This window comes from Triticum aestivum, chromosome 7B (assembly GCF_018294505.1).
Source record: "Triticum aestivum cultivar Chinese Spring chromosome 7B, IWGSC CS RefSeq v2.1, whole genome shotgun sequence".
In the NCBI taxonomy this organism is placed as follows: domain Eukaryota; kingdom Viridiplantae; phylum Streptophyta; class Magnoliopsida; order Poales; family Poaceae; genus Triticum; species Triticum aestivum.
Window position 1 is genome coordinate 343,153,240 of NC_057813.1, and position 10,549 is coordinate 343,163,788.

Genomic DNA, 10,549 nt, shown 5'->3' on the forward strand with positions numbered 1-10,549 from the left:
ATGACCGAGACGTTCTCCGGTCAATAACCAACAGCGGGATCTGGATACCCATGTTGGCTCCCACATGTTTCACGATGATCTCATCGGATGAACCACGATGTCAAGGACTTAATCAATCCCGTATTCAATTCCCTTTGTCTATCGGTATTGTACTTGCCCGAGATTCGATCGTCGGTATCCTTATACCTTGTTCAATCTCGTTACCGGCAAGTCTCTTTACTCGTTCCGTAACACATCATCCCGTGATCAACTCCTTGGTCACATTGCGCATATGATGATGTCCTACTGAGTGGGCCCAGAGATACCTCTCCGTTTACACGGAGTGACAAATCCCAGTCTCGATCCGCATAAAACAATAGATACTTTCGGAGATACCTGTAGTGCACCTTTATAGTCACCCAGTTACGTTGTGACGTTTGATACACCCAAAGCACTCCTACGGTATCCAGGAGTTACACGCTCTCATGGTCAAAGGAAGAGATACTTGACATTGGCAAGCTCTAGCAAACGAACTACACGATCTTTGTGCTATGCTTAGGATTGGGTCTTGTCCATCACATCATTCTCCTAATGATGTGATCCCGTTATCAACGACATCCAATGTCCATAGCCAGGAAACCATGACTATCTGTTGATCACAATGAGCTAGTCAACTAGAGGCTCACTAGGGACATATTGTGGTCTATGTATTCACACGTGTATTACGATTTCCGGATAATACAGTTATAGCATGAATAAAAGACAATTATCATGAACAAGGAAATATAATAATAACACTTTTATTATTGCCTCTAGGGCATATTTCCAACAACTACCCCGTTTGAGTTGCATTTTTCAGAGCTGAGCACTCCCAAACATGCCCACTGTTTGATGAGTTTTTACGGATGATGCATTCAAGTACCTCTTAAATTTGCATATTTGTTGTAAAACAGTTTGAGAACTTTTTTGGGGCTTTGAAATTGACGAAATCAATATAGGGGCGTCATAATCGATGGGAATACCGTCTCCTGTTGAAAGAATATTTTGTTTTTATCATGAGACATCAAGCATAAAATCTGGGGTTTGATCCCTGGTGGGCTGGAGGAGTTTGATATGTGGTGAGCTAGGGTTACCACTAAGCTTCCAACAGAAAACAGTTTTGAAACTTTAAAGGTGTAAAACCATGATATAAGGTCGGATTAAGTCTGGACGTTGATTGTTTTCTTCCAAATCAGCATTGCAACATGGTAGTGGAGGGATGAGAGTCCCAACCATAATTTTCTCAAGGAAAGAGAAGACAAAAGAATAGCGACATGTTTGTGTGGAGCAAAGGCATTATCAAGATTGGCGTACCTCCCTCCCTCCCTCAAAAAAAAAAAAAGATTGGCGTACCTCCATTGACGCCGCGGCCAGCCTGTCCACAGACTGCGCGGGAAGGAGGATCACAGATGAAGGGTCTTGCGACTGCAGCGTTAACATCGAATCGTGGAGGAAAGGAAAGCTTCCCCGGAGAAGGGAGGGGTGGTGGTGGTGGTGTCCTCGCTGTTTGATGATGAAGTTGTGTGTGTCCAACTCCAACGTTACAGGATGTCCCGTTCTGTGCCGCCACCTTGCCCGGCTATGTCTAATTGTTTCTAGTTCTTTCCTGGGTGCAGCATGAAAGTGCCCAGCCATGCAACGTCAGACACAAGTCTTGTTTCATTCATTCATTCTTTGTTCCTTGTCAATTGTCAGAGGGAATCTTGTTTCTTGACACATGTACGTCCTGTTGGAGTTGGACATACATGCTCCGAGGGACACAAAACAGGAGATTCGACGAATTCACACCTGGCTGGCTAGCACGATCTTACAGGGTGGTTAGAAGTTCTTGGGTGCCTGGTAGGTGACACCAAACTGCCAGTCCCGCGGGAGGACGTGCCAGGACGTGTGCTTGCGATGGTCGCCGGTCATGACGCGGAACGTGAGCGACTCGCCGGTGAGGTCCTCGGAGGTCTGCCACACCTGGCCCCAGTTGCGCTGCAACAACGTCCACTTGACGCGCTTGTTCCCCTTCACCTTGAGCGCCGCCACGTCCCCCGCTCCGCCCACGTTCGTCACCGCCACCATGTTGAAGTATTTGTTCCCCGTGATCGTGTACCGGATCCCGCCCAGCTTCGCGCAAGGCACACTGCATCGGACGTACAAAATTTTCAACCAGCTGACTTAATTAATAAAAAAAGAGAAATCTTACGTGTGCTACCGTACGCACCGACGGTACGAGATGGGCACAATGCCGGCCTTCTCCTCCGCGATCTGCAGGAAGGCCGGCATGGTGAGGTCCAGGTGCTCGCGCGGCGGGTTGCACCACCCGCCGTCGTCGCCGGGCAGCTGGTAGTTGGGCGGACACAGGTTCGTCGCCGTCACCGTCAAAGGCGCCGTGCCGGCCTTGCACCACTCCGGGCTGTCTGTGCACCGCACCTCATAGCACGCCCCGCAAGTCTCACCGTCGTTGAACATCGCGGTGCTCACGGCCGCCGTCTGCAGGCCGTACCCCTCCGCCACCGTGTCCTTGTAGCCGCACGCGCCGGCGCGGGTGTCGGACCCATCGCGTCCGCCATAGAAGGTGGCGTGCGCCGGCTTCCACGGGCCCGCCGTGAACCTGCCGTGTTTGTGGTGCACCTTCGCGCCGACGGCTCCATCGCCCGCCAAGGCGAGCAACGCCAGGACGACGAGAGGCGCCCACGGAGCAGACATGAATGGACAACAACTAATTACAATTACAATGACAAGTAAACTAAGAATTTATTACTACTAGTTATAATAGTTTTCTGATGCATTGTCCTTTTTTTATTAAAATACGCGATGACAAGTGCGAGGTTGTGGCTATTTTTAGTTTGTGATGAGTGCACATGCAATGCAGTTAGACGTCGGAGCAGTTTGAGGATGACCACGCAAGACAAACAGACTGCAAGCAACAAGGACAATATGAGGTACTGGCAGCTTAGACAGATTCAGAGCAAACGCTGACCTGGAAATAATTAAATAAATAATTATATATATATATATATATATATATAGGGAAATCCATCCTATCACCCGGTGGTAGTTACCCCACATGTCTCATATACTAGCATGTGGTACTATATATACTAGGGCCTTGCTTCGGTAGACCCCCCCAACAAAACGTAGAAGGGCAGAATTGGCATACGAAAGAAACGTATGCCCACCTCGTATTGTACAGCTCTGCCGGGCATACGTATACCGCGCGCATGAAAAAAAAAGTACCCATGATCTGGGCCCGCCCCCATCTTCTCGCCCGCCCATCTAGTCGCCCGCCCGCTAATCACGGTATTTCCAGAGTTGGCGATCGCCGCCGCAGCGGATCGCCGCCGTCCGAACCCCGTGCTAGGCCACCCTCGCCGTCCCAACGTCGCCCGTCGCCGCCCTCGGCGTCTGGACGTCGCCCGCCGCCGCCCCCGTCGCCGCATCTCACCATCCCAACTTCACCCGTCGCCGCATCTCACCGTCCCAACGTCGCCCGTCGCCGCATCTCACCGTCGTCCGACGACGCGGACGTGAAGGGCCCGACGTCTGACGCTGCCCTCGCCGCCCGAACCCCGTCCGACACCACCCTCGCCGTCGCAACGTCGTCCGTCGCCACATCTAACCGTCGTCGTTGTACGCCGGGGACGTGAAGGGCCCGACGTCTGACGCCGCCTCCGCAGCACTGTCGTCGACGGGGGATAGATACAGGTTTCGCGTGAGGAATACATGCATGCAAACTCATTTTTTTATTTTTATTTTTTTGCAAATAAGTTGCGTTGGGCACTAAATTCGTTTACAGTACATGAACGAGTAATTACACAGTTGATGCAGACTGGTCATTCGTTTGTGCTGCCTGTAACTGCGCATGCGTGGTGTTGTGTGTTTTCTACTGGATAATAGATGTAGTAATGAGCTGGAATGAAAGTAGTAATAGCAGTACTAAAAAAATTGTTTTTTTGGAGGGTAGGCTTGAGCCTGTTTAAGCCTGTCTAGTAGACTCGCCGCTGGATAGAAGTGAGGGCTAGTTCATGCATGTACGGATTTAGGGTTTAGGGTTCATCAAAACCTCCCGCCGCAGCGCCTCCTCTATGGACTAGGGCATGATTTACAGAACTAGCGTTGCTTTGGGCATGATGCATTGTACTAAACCTAACACACGATGTTTTGCAGTTCTGTGAGTTAGGCGTGTTGACATGGACGAAGAATCTGCATTCGGGAGGGACGAGAATGGTACTGATAAGGTGACTAAGACCAATAACGATAACTTGAACGAAGATGATGACAGCAGCGACAACGATTCCGTCTCGTCATATGATATCTTACCTCCGGAGGATTTTGATAATAATGAACATGGCGCAAATAGCGAAAACGTAAGTGCCGTATATTTTTTTATTTTCGAAATTGCAAAGTATGGCATGGCTAACTGTATATCTTTGTGTACAAATTTCCAGGAAGATGTGGATGTTGACAATGTGCAACATAGTTGGCAGGAATCATTTGCAGATAACTTGAGCCAGGTTAGTTGATAGATGTTGTACAGGGATCAATAGTATGATTTAAATGATAATAATTTGACATATATATTTTGAAATGAATGTTGTAGGAGGAGTCAGATGGTCCGAGCGTTGATCACGATGAGGGAGAGATCGATATTGAGGAGGCTCAAAGGCAGCAGAAGATGCTTGAGACACACTGGAAGGTCATGGCTATGACCTTTCGGTCGCAAGGGGATGCATACATATTCTACAACAATCACGCCAGAGAACACGGGTTTAGCATAAGGAAACAGAAGGTGAAACGAGGTGCTTCGGGAATGATCCGGTACCGGCGGTTTCTTTGCTCCAGGGCTGGGAGAAGGCAGAGCAAGTTCATAACCATGGAGGGCCGCAAGCGCAGGCTTAGACCGGAGACTCGTTGTGACTGCGGTGCACATATGGTGGTGAAGCTGGACAGAGAACGTGGCGTTTGGTTCGTCGCATCATTCGTGGATGATCACAACCACGCGATGGCTCGGCCCGATGAGGTTTGTTTTTTATGGTCACACAGACGGATTGGAGATGGGCAGAGGGCCGAGATATTGGCCATGGAAGCGGCCGGGATAAGAAAGCATATTATAATGGACAACTTCATCAGCAGATACGGTTCATATGATAAGTGCGGGCTTATCAGGAGGGACATTTACAATCTTTGTTGCAGAGAAAAAATGAGGCTCATTGCAAAGGATGATGCAGAGACGGCAGTTGGCATTATGAGGAGTAGGAAGGAGAAGGACCCTGAGTTTTTTTTGAGTATGTGCGTGACAAGGAAGGGAGACTGAAGAGTATGTTCTGGTGCGATGCACAGTCGCGGAGGGACTATCAGGACTACGGAGATGTGGTCGTGTTTGATAGCACGTATAAGATGAACATATACGGTATGCCGTTCGTCCCCTTTGTAGGAGTTAACAACCACCGTTGCACCACAGTGTTTGGTTGTGCCATCATTGCTGACGAGACGGAAGGGACATACGTGTGGCTGCTGCAGACATTTATGAAGGCAAACTGTCAGGTGAAGCCAAAGTCAATAATCACAGACGGTGACGCTGCAATGATCCGGGCTATTCGGACCGTCCTTTTAGATGTTTTCCATCGTCTTTGTTCGTGGCATATCGAGAAAAATATGCAGAGGCACCTGCATTACAAGTCACTGGATGAGTTCAGATCGCTCCTGTACTATGCCACCTCTCAAGCAAACTTTGAGCAGAGATGGAAAGCTTTCTATGATAAGTGGAAGACGGATAGAACTGAAGAGTGGCTTGACAGGATGTACAGGAAGAGGAGACTGTGGGCAGCTTCATATCTTTCCGATGGTTTTTTTCTTGGTATGCGAAGTAACCAGAGGAGTGAAAGCCTCAACTCCTGCCTTCACCTTCACCTGGACTACGGTATGACAATTGTTGATTTGGTGGTGCATTATGAGAACTGTATAGTTCGCCTGCGTGAGAACGAGGCGTACGATGACTGCGAGGCATTCCAGAAGGAACCACCGTCTGTTACTGAATATAAAGTCCTTGAGGAGCATGCCGCCAAAGTATTCACACCTGCTAATTTCTACATCTTGCAAGATGATTTGCATATGATGGGTCAGCTGGAGATATTTGAGACGCTCGTGGGAATTGGGCGTGAGACATTCATTGTGACATGGAAGGATAACCACAAGTTTAGGTATAATGTTGTTTATGAACCAGGTAACTCAGAAGAAACTATTACATGCAGTTGTCTTAGGATGGTTCGGAAAGGGCTGCCATGCAAACACATTCTGTTTGTTCTCCATCATCTGAATTTAACTGAAATACCAAAGTGTTGTGTCCTTCATCGGTTGTCCAAACATGCAAGAGATGGGTTGCCTGTGCAGAGGAAGAGTGATATGTTTGGATGGGGTTGGTCAGGGCCATTGGAGAGAGAACGGTATAGTGCAATATCCATTAAAACCGCACAAGCTGCTCATGTTGCAGCAAATGATCCCTTCTTGTTCGATGAGTTGATGAAGTGTCTAGACAACATAATAGCACAGAAAAAGATTTCAGAGGAGGAACTTATAGGAAGTAGAAGGTATGCTATGCTGAAGAAGGAGGCAAGTCAAGTGCAACAAGTTGAGCCTGGTATTGGTGATCCTCAGAAAGTTTCGACAAAGGGTGCACCTAAGAAGGGGCGGTCAAAGGGGGGCCCCGGCGTTATAAAGAATGGTAGGCCAAAAGATTTTACAGAGAAGAAAAGTGGTCCTTTGTGCAGTTTGTGTAGTCAAGCAGGTCATAATAAGGCTACATGTCATTTGAACGAGAAGTAAGATGTTATCTTCTTATTGTTGTTATGTTCCTACTTTGATTTTAGCAACTATATTTGCTCACCAATTCTTTATGTTTTGTTCAGGAACTGGGCGTAGGTACAGATGCAGGTTGGTTTGTACGGAGAATAAAAGTGGTCGCACGAACCTTTGTCGTTTTTTATTCGTACGTGTCCGCAAGAAAACTTGATAAGTTATTTGTTTGTGTTTTGATAAAAGATATATGTAATAAATTTGGAGATGACATTGCATATGTTATACTACCTGGGCATGATGATGATTTTGTTTGCTGTTTGCTACGTGGGCATATATGTTGTACTGATGATGATTTTGTTTGATGTTGTTTCTGGCCGCTACTTTCTGTCAAAATAATTGAAAAAGTGAAGTTTTTAAAAAAAATGCCCGACCACCGCTGCTGGGCCCATAGTAGCTTACGGAAGCTACCCAAATCAAGCCTAAAGGCGACTCGGGCGGCCGATCGAGCCCACTAGCGGGCCCAGCAGCGCGGTCCAACGGGGCGCACGGGGATAATAAGAGAGGAGTTCGAAAGGGGGGGGGGTGTGACGCCCGGATAATTAAGCTACAGTGATCCTCCGCTAATGATGCCACGTCACCACAGTTACTGTTACTAATCTCGGGTTGATTCGAAACCGTTTTAAAAATTCAAATTTAAATTAGTGTCAACAATAAAAGTTTTCAAAAGTTGAAACAAAAATGTTCGGTGGGTGCCGAATACTACAAGGGTAATTATAATAAAGCAAACACATTTTTTATAAAATGCCTAAATGATTTAAAATGAAATAAAACAGAAAAGGTAGAATAAATAAAAAAAAGGAAAATAAAACAAAAGAGGTGGGGGGAAGGAACCCCCACTGGCCCATCTGGGCCAGCCCTTCCCCACCTGGCCCAGCCAGCCCCCCCGAACCCCCCCACCTGGCCCCCTCACCCCTGGCCCAGCCCCTACCCTGGGCCGGCCCAGCCGGCCGGCCACTTAGCCCTCCCGCGGCTAGAAACCCTAGCCGCCCCACCTCACTCGCCCCCACTCGCCCCCCCCGCCCCGATCCCCTTTCCCCTGCCCCCGCCCCGATCCAGATCGGGGCGAGACCCCCGTCGCACCCCTCATCGCCGGCGGCCCCCGCCGCCCCAACCGGTCGCCTCCACCCCCCTCCTCCTCTCCACCGCCCGGACCCCCTCCTCCCCCTCCGTCACCCGCCACCGCGGGGTCAACCCCGGCCTCCCCCGCCTCACCGGACGCCCTCCCCGACGCCGGCGACCGCTTCCCCGCCCGCCTCCTCGCCGGACGTCAGCGAGCTCCACCGCGCCCGCCCCCCTAGACCCTACGGGCCCCGCTGTGAGCTTCACATCTCCCCCCCCTTCGCTCCCCTCTCCCCTCCCGCGCGCCACCATAGCCCCGCGCCCCGTCGCCGGCTCCGGCCATCCGCGGCCACGCCGCCCCCCCCCGTTTCCCTCTCCTCCCCCTCGCCGAACGGCGCCCTCGCCCCCCCCCCCCGGCGACGCGCGCCGGTGCCGACGCCGCGGCCAACGCCCCCGCCGCACCACGGCGGCCGTCGACTCCCGCACCACCTCTCGCCGCGGCGGCCGCCCCGACCACCACCGCGGCCCCGCACGACGCTCGCCCCACTCCTCCCTGCCGCTCCGGCCGCTGCCGGCCCCGTCCACCGCTCGGTCGCCTCGCCGGCGCCGCTCGCAGCCCGGCCAACCTCACTGTGGCTGCGGCCCCTCCGGCCGTCGTCGTGGCCTCGGCCTCCCCCGCTGCGCCCCATTCGGGCGCTCAACTGCGCCTCTCCCCGTTCGCCCGCCCCGGTTGGGCTGGGTCCCTGACCAGTGGGGTCGGCCCCACTGTTAAAACGAAAATGAAAAAAAAGGGAAAACTAAATATTAAAATTAATAATTAAAATATTAATTAATTAATTAATTAATTAGAGAATTAATTAACTTAATTAAATCAGATTAGATTTAACCTAATCACTAATTAAAGCTAATTAACCACTGTTAATTAAATCTGATTAGGTTAATTAGATAACAGAGAATGACATGCGGGACCCACCTGTCAGGGTTGACTCAGTCAACCCTGATGGGGTCAGGGTTAAATCATGCTGACGTCATAAATCCATTTTCTGAATTAATTAAATAATTAAATAAATTCCAGAAATTAATAAAATCTTTAGAAAATCATATCTTTTAATCCGTAACTCGGATTAAAATATTTTCAACATGAAAGTTGCTCAGAACGACGAGACGATTCCGGATACGCAGTCCGTTCGTCCGCCACACACCCCTAACCTATCGAACTCGCAACTTTTCCCCTCCGGTTCATCTGTCCGAAAACACGAAACACCGGGAATACTTTCCCGGGGGTTTTCCCCCCTTCACCGGTATCACCTACTACCGCGTTAGGGCACACCGAACACCGCGTATTGCCTTGTTATATTTTGTGATGCTTTGTTTGCCCTGTATTCATTATTTCTTCCCCCTCTTCTCTCCGGTAGACTACGAGACCGACGCTGCTGCTGACCAGTTCGACTACGGAGTTGACGACCCCTCTCTCTTGCCAGAGCAACCAGGCAAGCCCCCCCCCCTTGATCACCAGATATCGCCTATTCTCCTCTATACTGCTTGCATTAGAGTAGTGTAGCATGTTACTGCTTTCGTTAATCCTATTCTGATGCATAGCCTGACATTGTCGCTACATCTGTTGATACCTTACCTGCAATCCTAAATGCTTAGTATAGGATGCTAGTTTATCATCATTGGCCCTACATTCTTGTCAGTCTGCCTTGCTATACTATCGGGCCGTGATCACTTGGGAGGTGATCACGGGTATATACTATACATACATACATACTTTGCAGATGGTGACTAAAGTCGGGTCAGCTCATTGAGTACCCGCAAGTGATTCTGACGAGGGGGCTGAAAGGACAGGTGGCTCCATCCCGGTAGAGGTGGGCCTGGGTTCCCGACGGCCCCCCGACTGTTACTTTGTGGCGGAGCGGCAGGGCAGGTTGAGACCACCTAGGAGACAGGTGGGCCTGGCCCTGTTCGGCGTTCGCGGATACTTAACACGCTTAACGAGATCTTGGTATTTGATCTGAGTCTGGCTACGAGCCTATACGCACTAACCATCTACGTGGGAGTAGTTATGGGTATCCCGACGTCGTGGTATCAGCCGAAGCACTTCAGACGTCAGCGACGGAGCGGCGCGCGCCGAATTGGACTGGAACGCCACTAGGCTAGGTCTGCTTTCGGCCGCCGTACGCAACGTGCAGGTGTGCTCATGGGCGATGGGCCCAGACCCCTGTGCGCTTAGGTTTAGACCGGCGTGCTGGCCTCTCTGTTTTGCCTAGGTGGGGCTGCGACGTGTTGATCTTCCGCGGCCGGGCATGACCCAGGAAAGTGTGTCCGGCCAAATGGGATCGAGCGTGTTGGCCTATGTGGTGCACCCCTGCAGGGAAGTTAATCTATTCGAATAGCCGTGATCTTCGGTAACAGGACGACTTGGAGTTGTACCTTGACCTTATGACAACTAGAACCGGATACTTAATAAAACACACCCTTCCAAGTTCCACAGACAACCCGGTGATCGCTTTTCCGCAGGGCGACGAGGAGAGGATCGCCGGGTAGGTTTATGCTATGCGATGCTACTGGAGCTGCTACTTGGAGATGCTACTTGGAGATGCTACTTGGAGAACTTCAATCTACTCGC

General features: G+C 50.5%; 1 protein-coding gene across 1 annotated transcript; it reads right to left on the reverse strand.

Annotated features, from left to right (window-relative positions):
* Positions 1 to 1,659: 1,659 nt before the first annotated feature.
* LOC123160922 (expansin-A32) lies at positions 1,660 to 2,817 on the reverse strand. The gene is made up of 2 exons (XM_044578767.1): positions 2,228 to 2,817; positions 1,660 to 2,146 (listed from the first exon to the last, which is right to left on the reverse strand). The coding sequence occupies exons 1-2, from the start codon at positions 2,710 to 2,712 to the stop codon at positions 1,837 to 1,839; spliced, it is 795 nt and encodes a 264-aa protein (XP_044434702.1). The 5' UTR covers positions 2,713 to 2,817; the 3' UTR covers positions 1,660 to 1,836.
* Positions 2,818 to 10,549: the final 7,732 nt, after the last annotated feature.